General features: G+C 37.5%; 1 protein-coding gene across 7 annotated transcripts; it reads left to right on the top strand.

Moving 5' to 3' along the window:
• The first annotated feature begins 1,240 nt into the window (after positions 1–1,240).
• On the top strand, positions 1,241–17,477 carry LOC108255955 (acyl-CoA dehydrogenase family member 10). 7 transcript variants are annotated; one of them, XR_008393205.1, is made up of 17 exons: positions 1,241–1,345; positions 1,548–1,699; positions 4,009–4,157; positions 4,401–4,595; positions 5,760–5,918; positions 7,750–7,894; positions 8,024–8,150; positions 8,243–8,311; positions 8,442–8,626; positions 10,166–10,316; positions 11,747–11,892; positions 14,028–14,201; positions 14,416–14,529; positions 16,298–16,327; positions 16,724–16,757; positions 17,024–17,180; positions 17,284–17,455. XR_008393205.1 is itself a non-coding variant. In XM_017452358.2 (13 exons), exons 2-13 carry the CDS (start codon positions 1,549–1,551, stop codon positions 14,523–14,525), a joined length of 1,761 nt encoding a protein of 586 aa, XP_017307847.1. In that variant the 5' UTR covers positions 1,241–1,345; position 1,548; the 3' UTR covers positions 14,526–15,328. The 7 variants fall into 7 exon arrangements, 1 of the variants encoding a protein (XP_017307847.1); XR_008393204.1 differs by having other exon boundaries at positions 16,298–16,757; positions 17,284–17,468; XR_008393206.1 differs by lacking the exon at positions 16,724–16,757 and having other exon boundaries at positions 17,045–17,180; positions 17,284–17,453.
• Positions 17,478–17,857: the final 380 nt, after the last annotated feature.

The raw sequence follows: 17,857 nt of genomic DNA, 5'->3' as shown, positions 1-17,857 counted from the left end.
TATGATTTTTAAATAAAGCAGAAATATTCAAATAAAAATTTGTTGTGAAATTTGGCTTTAAACCAAAATGAGATCGAGGGTGTTGATTTCTTGTACTTCTTAATTGAACCAACCTGGTCACAGAGTGGGGTGGGTTTGGTGGTGGTGGTAGTGGGGGTCTATGTGAATACAGCAAGAAGCTTCATCAGCTATACATAATCTTTATTTCCCGTAGTTTTATATAAATGTGAAGTCAGGTACTGCCATAGTGTGTAGAGAATTTTTTTTGTGAGAAACCACAAATGTACACATTGGTCGTAAAACACGGAAATGCACGACTCGTCCCTTAATTCATTAACGTAAACACATTGTAAGCATTCTGGTCAGCAAACCCCAGGAAATACATGAATCTCTCTCTCTCATAAATTAGGTGCACACACAAAACAGTCTGCTAGAATCATTAATTTACGAGATCTACAGAAACTATCTGCCGGTGAAACACGTGTGGATGGGTGGAGTGTATTGAGAGAGAAAGCTGAATCATTTTTAACCTCATTCCTGCTTTATCCAGCGATTGGAAGACATCTTGCGAAAAACTTGTCTTCTAGTTTAAACAATACGTGCGATTCTTTTAACCAACACTTTAACATTTTACCTCCTAACGTTATGTTTAGAAGTCATGCAATATGTGTGATTCTTTTAAACAGCACTTTTTAAACATTTTTATCTCCTAAGGGTTATGTTTTTGGAAGACGTGTAATACGGATTCTTTTAAACAGCTCTTTTAATAATTTTTACCTCTCAAAGGGTTATGTTTGAAAGATACGTGTAATTCTTTTAAACAGATTCTTTCTTTCTTTCTTTCTTTTTTTTAAATGTTACCTCCTAAATTTTTATTCAAAGCAAACCCGCCCCCCCCCCCAAAAAAAAACGTAATCAACATTTGTTTTCATTTATTTCACAAACAAATATTCTGCTCATATGTGTACACTTTCAAACATCGTGAGCATGTTAATTAATTAATTTTAAAAAGATAAAGAGTGCCATCTACAGGCGTAATATCATATCTGCAATCAGGGTGGATTTAAGTAAGCAGCTTCAACCTCGGGCCAAAACTCGAGTGAAACAAGTGAACGCACCCCACTGTCGCTACTCAGCACAGTAATTCAAGAGTCTGTAGATGACAGTAACTACACACAGTACATATATACCGTGATCGTATTAACGAGACTCTTATTTTGATAACTAAACCTTTACGTCCTGCAATGTTATTATCACGTGATCACCCATTTCCGGCACGCTACTAGACATCAGTCATACAGTGTAGAAGTTTTGTTCCTGTAGTCCCCAGCCTAGAAAGCGTCAGGTGTGTGTTACATAATTTGGCATAATATTGATCAAATGTGATTTTAAACAGTTAACAGTGGAGTCCTGCTGAATCCATACTGCAGACACACGTTATATAGCCTGTATGGTTCAAATGTCTAGAAAGTTATGAGTCGTTAGTTCTCTGATTATTCTGCTGCTTGTCACTAACAGAAAGTCATTGATGTTATTTCCGTGGGCAGGATGATGGCGCTGCGGCGCGGAGTTTGGAGGTTTCTCCATGTCAAGCCACTTCTTCATCGCCACATGAGTGTGTGCTCTTCCTCCAGCTACAGAGCTGTGATATTTGACATGTTTGGAGTGTTGATCCCATCACCGCTGCCTAAAGCAACAGGTACTGCATGGTTTCTGCATGTTCTCCTCATGTCCTCTCACAAACACACCAACGTTCGATATTCGCAGAAATACGGAAATTAAGGGACCGTCTCTAAAGTTACATACGACATTGTTTATACACGTTTCTAACTTCAATAGCATTTGAAGGGAATGACTTACAGTCATATAACCAACTGTACAGTGTTCATGTAGGTGTCAGCTATGACGCACATACTTTCCAGTTGGTTGTGTGACTGTATGTCATTCCCTTCAAATGCTATTGAGCTTTAAATAATGGTGTATTTTGTGTATGGGCCTATTCACTAATGAAATACTTGGCAATATTTACATATGATTTAATAGCTTATTTTAATAAATATCAAAAATCTAAAAGATGGGCGTCATACCTGACACCTAGATGAACACTTTACAGTTGGTTGTGTGACTGTAAGTCATTCCCTTCAAATGCTATTGAGCTTTAAATTATGGTATATTTAGTGTATGGGCCCATTCTGCAGTGAAATTCATGTCTAATTTACATATGATTTAATAGCTTATTTTAATAAATATCAAAAATCTAAAACGTGTGCCTTATAGCTGACACCTTGATGAACACTTTACAGTTGGATGTGTGACTGTACGTCATTCCCTTCAAATGCTATTGAGCTTTAAATAATGGCATTAAATAATGACGCCAACAAAACTCCATAGAAATGGCATGACTATATCATATAGTTACAGTGGTTATAAAAATTCTACACCCCCCCTGTTAAAATAGCACGTTTTTGTGATGTAAAAAAATGAAACCAAGATAAAACATGTCTGAACTTTCTCCACCTTCAATGTGAAATTACAGCATATAAAAATAAATTGAAAAACAATCAGAAATATTTTCTGGAAAAAAGGAAAAATAAAAAACTTACAATAACCTAGTTGCAAACGTGTGCACACCCCTAAATTAATACTTTGTTGAAGCACCATTTGATTTTATTACACCACTCAGTCTTTTTGGGTGAGAGTCTATCAGCGTGGAACATCTTGACTTGGCAATATTTTTTCACTGTTTCTTGAAAAACATTCCAGATCTGTCAAAATGTGAGGGCATCTCCTGTGCACAACCCGCTTCAGATCACCCCACAGATTTTTAGTTGGATTCAGGTCTGGACTCTGGGTAGATCATTCAAAAACATTGATCTTCTTTTGTTTAAGCCATTCCATTGTTGATTGGGATGTATGCTTTGGGTCAGTGTCGTGCTGAAAGGAGAAATTCCGTTTTCATCTTCAGTTTACTAGCGGACACCTGAAGGTTTTGCACTAAAATCGACTGGTATCTGTAGCTATTCATGATTCCCTCCTCCTTGATAAAAGCCCCAGTTCTGGCTGAAGAAAAGAAGCCCTAAAGCATGATTCTGCCAACATCATGCTTCAACTTTGATGTGGTGTTCTTTTGGTGATGTGCTTTTCTTTTTCACCAAACATACCTTTTGGAATTAAGGAATTATTATACTTTTTGTAATTGGTCTCATCAGACTATAACACATTTTGCCACATGGTTTGGGGTGATTTAGTTGAGCTTGGATGTTTTTTTGTGAGAAATGGCTTCTATCTAGCTCCCCTACCCCATAGCCCAGACATGTGAAGAATATGAGAGATTGTTGTCACATGCAGAGAGTAATCAGTACTTGTCAGATATTCCTGCAGCTCCTTTAATGTTGCTGTAGGTCTCTTCACAGCCTCCCTGGTAAGTATTTGTCTTGTTCTTTTATAAATTTTTGAGGAACGTTCTGTTATTGCTGATGTCACAGTGGTGCTCCATTTTCTCTATTTGCTGATGATGCCCTTCTAATGTTTTGGAAATTGTTTTGTACCCCTCTCCTGATTGATACCTTTTGACAGTGAGACCCTGTACAGCTTTGTAAGCTCTTTGTGGACCATGACTTTAGCAGTCAGATGAAACCAGGATGTTGTACAGAAACTCCTACTGAAACAGCTGATCTTTATTTGGGGTTAGTCAGAATAATTTAATTGATGGCAGCTGTATGATAATTACTTTTAAGCATGAGATTGAATGTGATTGGTTCATTCTGAACACAGCCACATCCCAAATTATAAAAGGTGTTTGCACACTTATGCAACCAGGTTATTGTAAGTTTTTTGTTTTTCCTATTTTTCCCTAAAATGTTTCTGGTATCTGTTTTTCACTTCATTTTTATACAGTGTAATTTCACACATTGCCTACTCCATTTACAAGTGCTCATAGCCCCACAGGAAGTTTGCTTTGTGTGTGATATAACTGTGCACATATTTGCCTTTTTTTTTTGTTGACAGAATGGGAAGATGAGAATGGAGTCCCTCGTGGCACAATAGGCCGAGCTATAAGGGCAGCGGGCAATAACAACTCCTGGAAGAAATACATGAGAGGAGAATTGGGGCCAGAGGAGTTTGTGGAAGCCTTTAGTCAGGACTGCAGTCAAATTGTATGTTTCTCACTATTTTCAGTTCAGTAGACTAGAGTACCCTGGGTATTGTTCATGGGTACTACAGCTTAAGTAGGTTTGCTTATTTATATAAATTGCACTTTGGGCAAAATAAATGTTTGCGTATAGAAAATGTAGAGAATGCTGGATTTCAATTTGAAAATTAGGCATTATGTATTGCATGAACTGGTGTAATAAAGGAAATTAGATTTGCGTACATTATAAACTGTATATTATTTTCAGGTAGGCTTCAAGGTCCATATTGGTTCTTTCCATTCTGTGCTGACCAGTGACTCCATGTCACAGCCGGTGACTGTTATGATGGATGCTGTGCAGTGTGCTCGTGCTGAAGGGTTCAAGACTGCTGTTCTTAGCAACAACTTTCTCTTGCCTGGAGGAAAGTCCTACCTCCCTCTGGACACTTCTCTCTTTGATGTTGTAAGTGAATGAACAATAAACCATGTACCTGTTATTAGGCTCAATTGCTGAAGTAAAAACTACTTCACTTGCGAAAACTGGAAATGGAAACAAGATTTTATATTTTTGATCTTTTTTACAGGTAGAATTTTGTAGGATGTAATGGTGTAATAATTTTGGATACAGTATTGAAAAACTAAAAAAAATGCTGTATTTTAAATAGTACACTGGATCATTGACACTCCAGTTATTCTTGGCAGAGTGTCTTATTTACATTGTTTTATTCAAACTACATAATGATCAAAATGAGGTGTCCATGTGCATGCAACCAGAGTACAGCAGGCGTCATGCAACCACATGCAGCTGACTTCAGGCTTTTTATTTGAAGTTGCATATAAAATCTCCAGGTTTCAGGTTCGGGGGCTGGTGTCCAATTAAAGGTCATTACAACATGTAAGGTACTCAAATATTAGGCAAGTTTATTCTATTAGAAGAGGCTGACATTTCTGATCAGCAGAAGCAGAAGATCTGCTGGGGCAGACCCAGTATCGGTGCTTATACTATGAAAACAACACCACTGTCTCATTGCTACACACTTGCACTGTTCCGCCCTCTTTCTCTTCTTGTTAAAAGGGTCATGGATCATCCAGGTTACAACACACAATATTAAGAATCATGGTCCATGCTTCTATCTGCTGACAAGCTTATAAATGGTAACCCCCTAACCCCCTCTGTCCTGAAGACTTCCCAGTGCTTGGAAACTTTGACTGTTACAAAGTGCTTACAACTGAGACTCTGTTTATAAATGTTAAATAAATATCTCCTAAAAATGTCGCCACATCAATAATGATATGTTTTACTTTGTTAAACAACCTTTTTAAAAATCCTTTTATTATTAGTCTTTAATTAGATTAATTAGTCTGTTAGTCAGTATAAGCACACCTGTACGTGGGCAGTTTCTCCCAGGCAGATCGTCTCAAGCTCAGTCAGGATGGAAGGGTTTGAAGAAGTTCTTTTTTCCTTACCAGTCTTTACTACTCTGAGTTTTCCCTTCTTTTCATATTCTTTTCCAGCACATGTAGCTGAAAGTGTAAGTGAAAGTCATAAATCCGATAATTATCTCACTTCTAAAGTCACCTCACTGTATCTTTATTTTGTATTTGTATTTTTCTTTAATCATTTTAGATAATAGAGTCCTGCAGAGTGGGTTTATGTAAGCCAGATCTCAGGATCTATCAGCTGTGTACCAAAAGACTGGGAGTCTCTCCTGACGAAGTGGTGTTTCTGGACGACTTGAGTTTCAATGTGGAGGCTGCAGTACAATTAGGAATGCATGGCATCACGGTGAGTTCTATAAAAAATACTGTACTTCAAATATTACCAAGCACAAAGACACTAGGAATAAATGTATTGCCAATTGCCATCAATAGGAAAATTGCGTCAGCCCTATGTGTGTGCCTGTGTGTGGGTGTGTGTATGTATGTATGCGTGTGTGTGTGTGTGTGTGTGTGTATATATATATATATATATATATATATATATATATATTTCATAAAATTTCATCACAGGATCTGCTTGTAAGACTTGCAACTATTGGTGTCAAAGTGCATGCTTCTACAAGAAGACAGAGATTGTACAAATTTGACCTGCATGGAAAAAGCTTTTGTTGTCTAAAAAGAACATTAGAACAAGACTACAGTTTGCCAATGAGCACATAAGCAAAGACCAGGCCTTTTGGAATAATTTCCTCTGGACAGACGAATCAGAGATAGAGATGTTGGCCACAGTAACAGCAGACATGTTTGGAGGTGACCTAAGACAGCTTTTCAGGAAAAGCACTTCATACCAACTGTGAAGCACGGTGGTGGAAATGTTATGGTTTGGGGTTGCTTCGCTGCCTCAGGGACTGGACAGCTTGCATTCATTGATTCAACTATGAATTCTGCATCATATCAAAGAGTTCATGAAGATAACGTGAGGCCATCTGTCCGGAAGTTGATGTTAAGCCGAAAGTGGATCTTTCAACAGGATAATGATCCTAAGCACACTAGCAAAGCCACCAAGCAATGGCTCAAAAAGAAGAAATGGAGAGTTATGGAATGGCCTAGTCAAAGCCCGGATTTGAATCCCATTGAAATGTTGTGGGGGGATTTGAAACGGGCAGAACATGCAAGTAAACGTCTTGCAATTGAAAGAATATTGCATGGAAGAGTATTCAAAAATTCCAGCAAGCCTGGTGGACAATTATACAAAATGCCTACAAGAAGTTATTTCTGCTAAAGGGGGCAATACTAGCTTCTGAGACCAAGGGTGTACTTACTTTTTCCACAGAAGAATATCACAGCTATTGATAGTCCTGTTGAATAAATAATTGAAAAGGTTGTGGTTTTGTTCAAGAATATCAACTTTATTATTAGGCACTGTTTCAAAGATGATGAAATGTTTGCTTGTCCAAATATGTCCTGTGTGTGTGTGTGTGTGTGTGTGTGTATGTATATATGTATATATATATATATATATATATATATATATATATATATATATATATATAGTATAAGAATTTCTATGAATAAGCTATTTCACATAGCAGATGTTTACGTATAGTCCACAAGACAAGATAATAGCTGAATTTATAAAAATTACCCAGTTCAAAAGTTTACATACCCATGATTCTTAATATTGTGTGTTGTTACCTGGATGATCCACGACTCTTTTTTGGTTTTGTGATAGTTGTTCATGAGTCCCTTGTTTGTCCTGGGCAGTTAAACTGCCCACTGTTCTTCAGAAAAATCCTCCAGGTCCTGCACATTTCCACTGCTTTTCCATCATATTCTGCATATTTGATTCCTTTCCAACAGCAGCTATATGATGTTGAGATCCATCTTTTCACACTGAGGACAACTTGAGGGACTTGTACATAGCTATTACATAAGGTCCAAACATTCACTGATGCTCAAGAAGGTAACATGATATGTTAAGAGCCAGGGGGATGTAAACTTTTGAACCGGAACATCTTTTGTAGTGGAATTACAATACGAATTGACCAATTCTAGACATTCTTGGGAACATTTTTTTCTCCAAGACTCAGTTGCTTTGCATACCAAATTTATAATCAGATTGATTTTGTTGCTAGACAATTGTTATACAGCATTCAACATATGTTGTTTCTCTTCAGGTTAGAGATCCTGGATTGGCTGTGAAGGAGCTGGAGCAGGTGCTGAAGATACCATTGTCTGGCTATAGGCCTGGACTGAATTGGCAGCTCCCTATCAACCCGCTTACTCAATATCTCAAGAAAGCTACTCAGCTTCCACTTACAGGTACAGTAGAGCTGATTATTATACCTTTTTAAAACTAGACATCAAACATACTGATGTTTTGGTCCATGAATTGCATTGTTAGGTTATATTGCAATGAGATGTTTTGGACTTGTGTTTTTTTTTCTGTAGACCACATTATAATGCAGCGACTGAGCCAGAGTGACTTGACTGATTCCACATACCTGTTGAGCTGTGGACAGCATCGGTTTGTCCTGAAGAAGAAACCAAGTACTGAAGCTCTGCAGAAGGAATGCAGGTTTGTTTGAATGAGCTTATGAGCTTTTCTATTATTTCTATTGGATAATATTTCCCAGTAATTTATTATTATTATTATTTTTTAATCTGTAGGCTTCTCAGGGCCCTTAAAGAAGCCAAAGTCCCTGTACCAAGTGTTATTGCCCAGCATGAGATGCCCAGGTAAGCAGACATTCACCCTCGAACCTTTCTGACCCGTGTAATTTGTGTAAGTTGTAATATAAATACGTATCTTTTGTAATTGTAACTTTTTGTGGTTTTAACATGCCATTTTATGTGTTATTTCCTTGAGCAATGTTCTGGGAAGCCCATTTTACCTGACATTTTACTGTCCGGGTCGAGTGTTTAATGACCACTCTATACCAGGAGAAGATACTCATGGGAAGAGACATGTATATAAGGCTATGATAAAAACCCTCTGCCAGATACACAGAGTTGACCTGAAAACCACAGGTCTACAGAACCGTAGAGATCCAGGTAGGACATGTTTTCCCATTTTAAAGAATGTAAATTGACAAAACTGATAGGTGACCAGTTTGAATTACACCTGAAAATATTCCTCCACATAAACATTTTGCAGTGTGCTGTACAACAAATAAAGAACCCTGTAATTGCTGTATGATTTTACATAAATTGTTTTTTTTCCCCAGGAATTACAGTATATGACATATAGGAGATCATAAACTTTCTCCAAGACGTGCCTCATTCTAACACATGTCTTATTTATCAATGTGTGAACAAATAAGTAATTTAAACTACAGCAACCCAGACCTGGTCACTACTAATGAATTAGTGAATGAATTTATGAATGATCTGCAAACCCAAGGTCCCGGATTTGTGTCCATTGCAGTTTAAAACACCCATCTTTTTTATGTGTAAAATTTATTTATTTATTTATTTATTTTTAACAGCTCAGTGCTTTCCAGTCTGAATCTAAAATGAAAATTTTGAAATGCATGACTTAATGAAATAATGACCGGTACCAATTTTTGCACATCTGCTGTATTTACGTTGACAATATGTTGCTCTCTCTGGGCAATGACATCATCGTTCTGATTACAACTATTAATGTTGTTTTACTGAATGCTATTGTGAATCTGTTATCTCTCTAATGCCAGGGACACACTAGACGATATTTCTTATCTTAACCGATTTTAAAACCACAGACATAAGGACAGTTTCAACCGATTTTTTACATTATAATCCTCCGAATGCGCACATTAGACGATTCGGCCGGACCGCGAGACCAAACACCTGTCGGTTGAAGTAACGATCTCACAGAAACTCACGTTTTATCAAACGTGACTTCAGAAGACAATATCACTCATTTCTTTTGGTTTATTAGCCACATATCAGCCACTTCATTCATACAGCAAAAACTCACTCACTCACTCACTCACTCACTCTCTCTCTCTCTCTCTCTCTCTCTCTCTCTCTCTCTCTCTCTCTCTCTTAAGAACCAGCAAGCTCAACATTCTATTAAAAAATTCTTCGGTTGTCTCTTGTGGAACCATACTCCACTTTCATGGCATGTTTGTGGCTGCCATGTTTCGGTTATAAAAGCACGCAACACTTGATTGGTGATGCTTTCTTGCTCTTATTGGCTATTGCGGGTATTCCACTTGTGGCATCCCGATCAAGAGTTGTAAATATCAAACATGTTTGATGTTTATGATTTCTGATCGGGGATCTCCGATGCAGAGTAGTAAAATAATCATAATGACACCACACAATTGAGGATGTTTTGGACAAAAAGTCAGTAGCAACAAGCCTTGAATCGGGTCACGCCCCCCACGATCATTGCAAATCGGGCTTAAAATCTTCACGAGTGTGGCCAGCCTAAGAATAAAATCTGACTGCCCTCTTCTGGAGGATAATAGAAGCAGAATAAAGTCATCCCGTTCTCATCCCGGACCTTTTTGTTGACCAGCAGGACTCCAGTCCCTGTGTACATCTCTACATTATAGTTACTTAGCTACATAAAAAACGGGACTTGATCAATAGTTTGTATTCTAGGTGACTTCATGGAAACTCAAGTGAAAAAGTGGGCACAGCAGTTCAAGGCAAACGAGATTCAGCCCATTCCTGCTATGGATAGATTGATAGACTGGCTACTGTTGCATCTCCCTAAACATCAGAGAACCACACTGCTCCATGGAAGTTTCAGGTTTGATATATCCATGCACACAGTCGTATTTCCAATTAAGCATTCCAAATACCACTGAATTATAAGCTTCTGCAGCATATATTGTTTCATCCTTGCCCCATGTAGCACTTCCGTCTCAATCAAGGAGGAAAAAACCCCAAAACATACAGTGCTATAACATAGTAACTAGTTATATTACTGATATAGCAACATTTGGTTAAACATGTATTCATTGCATGTTAATTATGTTGGATGTAAATCATATTTTCACACATATTAAATGGCATGTAAATAAAATATATATAACACTGAATCATTATTTTAAAAAAATTAACACAAGCTGTTCACAAACTTTAGTGGAGGAAGAAACAGTTTTGTGCCTGTTGCATTTTAGCAGTCCATACAGATTCCACTGAGTTTATTTGTGATTGTTACGGCCAAAAATGCTTGATTTTGCTGCGGCTTTTTTCAAAATTTGTGATGCAATGTGACGCGTTTTTGTGGTGTTTTTGCAGAAAATTATTTGAATTGCCGAAATTGCAGTCGCACAAAATTATTTTGCACGATCTTTCGCAGTGATGTTTGTTGGTAAATTAGACCGTTTAGCTGTACACGTGTTTGACGCATGTGAATCGAAGATTTGACTGCATGTGTGTTGATGTCACATGACACGTCTTGACCCAAATCTTCGGAAAATCTGCGGTAATTTAAAAAAATTTGGAAGCTCCTGTGAATATTGTGGAGTTTGCTTGATTTGCATTCATTTCTGCAATTGCAAAATCCTAGAGGGATTGTTTTAGTGACAGTGCAGCACTTGTTCTAGTGCATGGGACTCGACACAGTAACTCTGATGGTTAAACAACCTTTGATGCCTTTGTATGTGTCCAATATTTCTATCTTTTCTTTTTCATGTGTTTGTTTAAGAGAAGGATGACAAAACCATCGCATTTGTTGCTGACCTGTGATATCTTTTTTTTATGCTTCCTGAACTTTCCAAACTAATGTAAACTTTTTCCAGGTGAGGGGGAATATTCCTTGTGTTTGAGAAAGGCATTATTTAAATTTAAATTATTATTATTAGTACTAATGTGCATCAGACTGTATCAAGAATTCTGATGGAAAAACTGTGTTATGTATTCTGTTGTCAGCTCTCATTAGAGCTGTATCAGGCTTCCTACTGGATAGAGACTTTGGGGCAGACCCAGGACCTGCTGGAAAATATATCTGGGAATGTCTGGGAATGCCCCAGAGGGAGCTGGAGTCTGTAGATGGGGATAGAGAAGCGTAAGGCTGACCTACTCAACCTGTTGCCTCTGTAACCCCCAGAAAAAAAGATCTCTTTTCTTTTACTTTCCTTTTTTTGTTTCGTAAAGTGACCTTGAGTATAAAAGGTTTTAATGTAAGATGATAATAATAATAATAATAATGATAAAAAAATTATAATTTTGCAGCCTGAACAATCTGGTGTTTGACTCAGAGACCCTTGATGTTAGGGCAGTATTGGGCTGGAGTCGTTCTACTGTAGGAGACCCACTTGTGGATTTGGCTTCCTGTTGTATGCCCCTCTTCCTTCCCCCTACTGCTTCTACACAACAAGGTAAGAGCAGAGCATTCAGCCAGTTTAAAAGAGATACATTTTAAATGACTTAAATAATAAAACACAAAAAGGGGCCCTTAACGTACACAGTATGTGCACGCTGTAATAAGCGAAGAATCAGAATACTTCTTGGCTCATCTTTATTCTGCGTTCAGCTTGGTTTGCAATCATAATAATCAGCTACATCGATAGACCCTGGTAAATGTCTGTGTGGTCAATTCCTGAATAACTGAATTAACTTTTTATTTGATGGAAAGTCTTAAAATGTCCTGGAATCTATACAGTTTGAAGTAAGGTGACATTTGCAGCACAATATAAATACAGTCATGTGAAAAAATAGCTACATAAGTTGGCTATTTGGACAAGCAAACATTTGATCATCTTTGAAACAGTGCGTATTAATAAAGTTGATATACTTGAACAAAACCACAAGGGAAAATAGCTTTTCCAATCATATATTCAAAAGAAATATCAATAGCTGTGATATTCTTCTGTGGAAAAATTAAGTACACCCTTGGCCTCGGAAGCTAGTATTGCCCCCTTTAGCAGAAATAACTTCTTGTAGGAGTTTTGCATAATTGTCCACCAGTCTCTGATAGCAGCTTGCTGGAATTTTTGACCACTCTTCCATGCAATATTCGTTCAGTTGCAAGATGCTTGAGGGTTTTATTGCATGTTCTGCCTGTTTCAAATCCCCCCACAACATTTCAATGGGACTCAAATCAGGGCTTTGACTAGACCATTCCATAACCCTCCATTTCTTCTTTCTGAGCTATTCCTTGGTGGATTTGCCATTCCTTTGTGTGCTTAGGATCCTAATACTGTTGAAAGGTCCACTTCTGGTTCAACTTCAACTTTTGGACAGATGGCCTCACATTATCTTCAAGCACTCTTTGATATGATGCAGAATTCATGAATGCAAGCTGTCCAGTCCCTGAGGCAGTGAAGCAACCCCAGACCATAACATTTCCACCACCATGCTTCACAGTTGGTATGATGAGGTGCTTCTCCTGAAAAGCTGTCTTTGGTCAATGGCAAACATGTCTGCTGTTACTGTGGCCTTTGATTCGTTATGAAGCTTTGATTCGTCTGTCCAGAGCATGTTATTCCAAAAGGCCTGGTCTTTGCCAATATGCTCACTGGCAAACTGTGGATGTGCCTCAGTATTCTGTTTAGACAGCAAAAGCTTTTTTCCTGCCACGCCTCCCATGCTGGTCAAATTTGTGTAATCTCTTTCTGATTGTAGAAGCATGCACTCTGACACCAACAGTTGCAAAACTTACAAGCAGACCCTGTGATTAAATTTTGGGGTTCTTGGAAACTTCTTTTTGCATCAGGCCTGCTCTTGGGCTGAATTTGCTGGGACAGCCAGTCCTAGACAAATTGGGAGTCGTTTGAAATCCGTGGCACTTATACATTATTTTCCTTACAATGGAATTATTCCAAATAAATTGGAGATCTTTTTAAATCCCTTACCAGACTCATAAGCATCCACAACCTTTTTTCTGAAGGACTTACAGAATTCTTTATACCTTGGAATAATGACACCACACACACCAGATATCTGGAACACTAGATATGAGAGAAGTATAAATAAGACAGGTACCACCTGCACTCCCTAAGCAGGTTCTAATCAATGGCACCCAATCTTGAACACCTGATTCTAATTTTATGGATTTGAAGGTACGATAAATGTAGGGGTGTACTTACTTTTTCCATTCGACTGTTTTTTGTTCATTTCAGTTGTGAAAATTACTACAAAATATCCATTTTATGTGTTATTTGATGAGTGTAGCAGCTTTATTGATTGGCATGGTTTCAAAGAGGATCAAATGTTTGCTTGTACAAATATGTAAAAAAAAAAATAAATAAATAAAAAAATCCATGGGGTGTACTTATTTTTTCACATGACTGTATAAGGGACAATGCACAACGGAAAGCATATTTATATAATTATACTCCTTGGCCAACCCTTGATCATGATGCTGTTGTGTAAGGTATTTACCTTACACAACAGCATCATGATAAAGGGATGGCCAGGGAGTATAATTATATAACCAGACAGGATAAGCAAATGACTTGTAATCCATCACGAGCACCAGTATATTCTTAAATTAACCTTGTTATATTTGAAGCTTTTACAGGAAAGAAATTTGCTCTGATGGGTATTCCATCTGCAGAGGAAATGTTTGAGCTGTATTGCAAAGAAATGGGATTGGAGTACATTTCAAACTGGCAGTTCTACATGGCTTTCTGCTTCTTCCGCCAGGCTGCTATCTTACAGACAAATTGTAAAACATCATGCAAAGGTAACCTATAATTAGGTATTAAGCAATCCATTCCCATAAGACTACTGCGTACAGCATTACAGAACCTTTGGGTGATATTGGGTCCTGACATTTAAGTCTCTGTGTATGTTGACACGCATGTTTTTAGTAATTTTTTTTTATAGTTATATATTGAATAATTGCAGTATTTTTCAGACCTATGGCTAGTGTTTTCATCTTTCTTATTTTTGTTAAGGCACTACATACCCACGTGAAATAGAAGACATTGCAAACCTGGCGTGGGACTTTGCCACTAAAGAAGGCTTCCGTATCTTTAATGCTTTGCCTGGAGCAGCAAGCTTTTGATATGGTAATGATAATACGACAGTACTTTCATATACATTCCATTTTATAGAATCAGGCTAAGAAACCTATTCTGTACTTTGCTGTGCTGTACAATCAGGTATGTTGTGTACTAATAAATAAGCTGCTAGTTGACAAAAGGTTACACTGGCCAAAGGTTCAGTAATAATTATGATTGCCTGATCTTGTCGGTGTGTCATTGACCAGCACCACATGATGCCTTTTTTGTATGCATGGCTTTTTCAGGCATAATTAGTATGCATAAGCTTGTATGCATTAAAATTGTCATGTTATCTGAATATTGTATACCATAAAAGGGCTTTATATTAACTGCTATAAAGGTAAAGAAAGAGTTTTATATATTATGTTTATAATATATTCATCACCCCAATCCCCAGACATAGCTAGCTGTGGATCTGCCCCTAGACTTTTCATTAGTGTTTTTGTATAAACATAATAGAAAGAAAATGGCTTCAAATAAATTTAAAATTTAAGCATAACACATCCATAAAATACCTTAATCTGTCATTACCAAACACTGCTGTGCCAACATTCACCCAGGTTTTGTTTGACAGTCTGAAGTTCAGCGCTGCATTGATAAGGCTCTCAGCACAGTATAACCATACTTGTAAAACTGTATTATTATACAATTGTATCTTGTTTATGTGTGTTATTGTGTTTTGAAGGCCCCTGATTTTTTAATATAGGTCTGTACAGTTTACTCATGTTTACATTTGTGTCTAAGGCTTGTTTGTTTTTTAATGAAATGAGATGTGAACTGTATAATAAAGTCTGATTACACCATATGAGATTGCATTCTCTGAATATTACAGTGCTGCTGGTTTGCTGAGTTAATTGTGCACAATAGAACAAATGGTGGCTGAATGATGCCACTGAAAATGTGCTGCTTCATAAACATCCTTCTTAAATGAGTCTGTCGTATATACTTAGGAAGCATGTGGACACTGTAGAGTAAAACAGTTGTTGTGAGACGTGGTGTTGAAAGTGGGGCAATACAAAGCATTCTGTGCAGAAAATGTAGAAAGTTATAAATTACCTAAAGATAAAGATTTGTAATGATTTATATCTATGACAGGTTCCCTGCGTGTAAGACTAAATGCTTGTGAAAAAATTATATAATAAACAATTCTATTAAAACATAATTAAATACGGTTATATAATACAATTAATAGACAATACCCAATAACATACAATATCTCAGGGTGTTTAGTCATGTTGCTATTCTTGGACTAACTAATTTGTCTCTGAATTCTGTTTTTTTTTATTTTCTTTTCCTATGCATGACAGACATTAATCCAGTTAACCCGTACATTTATATATAGCCAAAGGAACTTAAAAATTGTGACCTTAGTATTATGATGAATTATGATGAAAATTAAAATCCAATCCAAGCTCAGAGCTGAAGGTTATATGCCGGGCCAGTGATGTTCAATTCAGGAGGGTTTCTGTTAGAACTAATGTAGCCTTCCCGTAGCCGTCGTCACATCGGCATGGGTCAGTGATAGTGATAGGGGCATGTTCACACTACCTGAGGCACTGTTCGAGCACACATCTCCTCCTGCCTTGGGGCATGCACTTAGGTGTTCTTCCTGCAATGAAGAAGACTGTAATGTCAGAAGCCCATCCCTCCTTCAGAGGACCACTGAGATGATTGTTTATAGCTTTGTTGTTGTTGTTGTTGTGTGTGTGTGTGTGTGTGTGTGTGTGTGTGTGTGTGTGTGTGTGTGTGTGTGTGTGTGTGTGTGTGTGTGTAGGTGGAGTCAGCAGTGCAGAGTATAGGTAAGGTAAGTAGTGTGTCTATGTGCTATACATGAGTGTACTGATAAATAAGTCTGTATTATGGCCTGAATGTCCCTTTGCACTGGCATGAGCACCCCACACATCCCTGACCCACTGTTGCTGTGAGCTTGTTTTATTATTATTATTATTATTATCATTATTATTATTGTTGTTATTTTTAAAGATGACCTCTTACGTAATGTAATATGTGTTTTATGTGAGTATGTGTATTCTAAATAAGTCTTTATAAAGTACACCCCATGGAAATTGGCTTTTTTTTTTTTAATTACCTATTTGGACAAGCAAACGTGATCATCTTTGAAATAGAACCTATTAATAAAGTTCATATACTTGAACAAAACCACATGGAAAATTTGCTTTTTCAACAATTTATTCAACAGATATCAATAGCTGTGATATTCTTCTGTGGAAAAAGTAAGTACAACCTTGGCCTCAGAAGCTAGTATTGCCCCCTTTAGCAGAAATAACTTCTTGTAGGCGATTTGTATAATTGTCCACCAGGCTTGCTGGAATTTTTGAATACTCTTCCATACAATATTCTTTCACTTGCAAGCTGTTAAAGGGTTTTCTTGCATGTTCTGCCCATTTCAAATCCCCCCACAACATTTCAATGGGATTCAAATCCGGGCTTTGACTAGACCATTCCATAACCCTCTATTTCTTCTTTCGCCATTCCTTAGTGGATTTGCTCGTGTGCTTAGGATCATTATCCTGTTGAAAGATCCACTTTTGGTTCAGCTTCAACTTTCGGACAGATGGCCTGACATTATCATCAAGCACTCTTTGATATGATGCAGAATTCATAGTTCAGTCAGTGACTGAAAGCCTTCACAGTTGGTATGAGGTGCTTCTCCTGAAAAGCTGTCTTTCAGATAATTCAGAGATCTTTTTAAATCCCTTGCCAGACTTATCATCCACAACCTTTTTTTTTTCCTTACAGAACTCTAGATCTTGGGATGATGACACCACACACCTCAATAGCAGAGGAACACCAGACACTGGATTTGAGAGGGATATAAATAAGACGGGTTCCACCTGCACTCCCTGAGCAGGTTCTAATGGACAATGTCCATTGTTAAAAGCGCTATACAAATAAAACTGAATTGAATAAGATGCAAGAATTTCATTTACATCATTTGGCAAACACCCTAATGCATAGCAACTTACATTTATACAACTGCTCAGTTGAGGGTTTTGCTCAAGGGCCTAGCAGTGTCGGTAGGTAGTGCTGAGATTTGATCTCACATCCTTCCAATCAGTAAGTGCAATGCACACCTTGTCCTCAGTCTACGTAATACACTTATTTTAAGACAGTGGCTTAAGCTATTTAAAAAAAATTCTACATAATTTCCCACATTATTTATATGAATAAGGAATGAAAAATATTGATTGCAAAACCTTTAATAATGTAACACCACTAAATTCAGCCTGCGTTCCCCAAATCCCGCCTCTTGCGCTAGGATTGGCTAGGAGTTCACGTGATCAAATCAAATCACAAATCCAGTCTTCTGTAT

Source organism: Ictalurus punctatus, chromosome 22 (assembly GCF_001660625.3).
Source record: "Ictalurus punctatus breed USDA103 chromosome 22, Coco_2.0, whole genome shotgun sequence".
NCBI lineage: Eukaryota > Metazoa > Chordata > Actinopteri > Siluriformes > Ictaluridae > Ictalurus > Ictalurus punctatus.
The sequence above is the reverse complement of the archived record's forward strand: the minus strand, read 5'-3'. Positions and strand labels throughout refer to the sequence as shown.

What these genes read in the sequence shown, in the direction of transcription:
- LOC108255955 (XM_017452358.2), top strand. Translation starts at nt 1,549, where the DNA reads ATGATGGCGCTGCGGCGCGGAGTTTGGAGGTTTCTCCATGTCAAGCCA. An exon ending in ACCGCTGCCTAAAGCAACAG is followed by an intron (nt 1,700 to 4,008) that starts GTACTGCATGGT and finishes TTTTGTTGACAG; the next exon opens with AATGGGAAGATGAGAATGGA. An exon ending in GCCCAGCATGAGATGCCCAG is followed by an intron (nt 8,312 to 8,441) that starts GTAAGCAGACAT and finishes TATTTCCTTGAG; the next exon opens with CAATGTTCTGGGAAGCCCAT.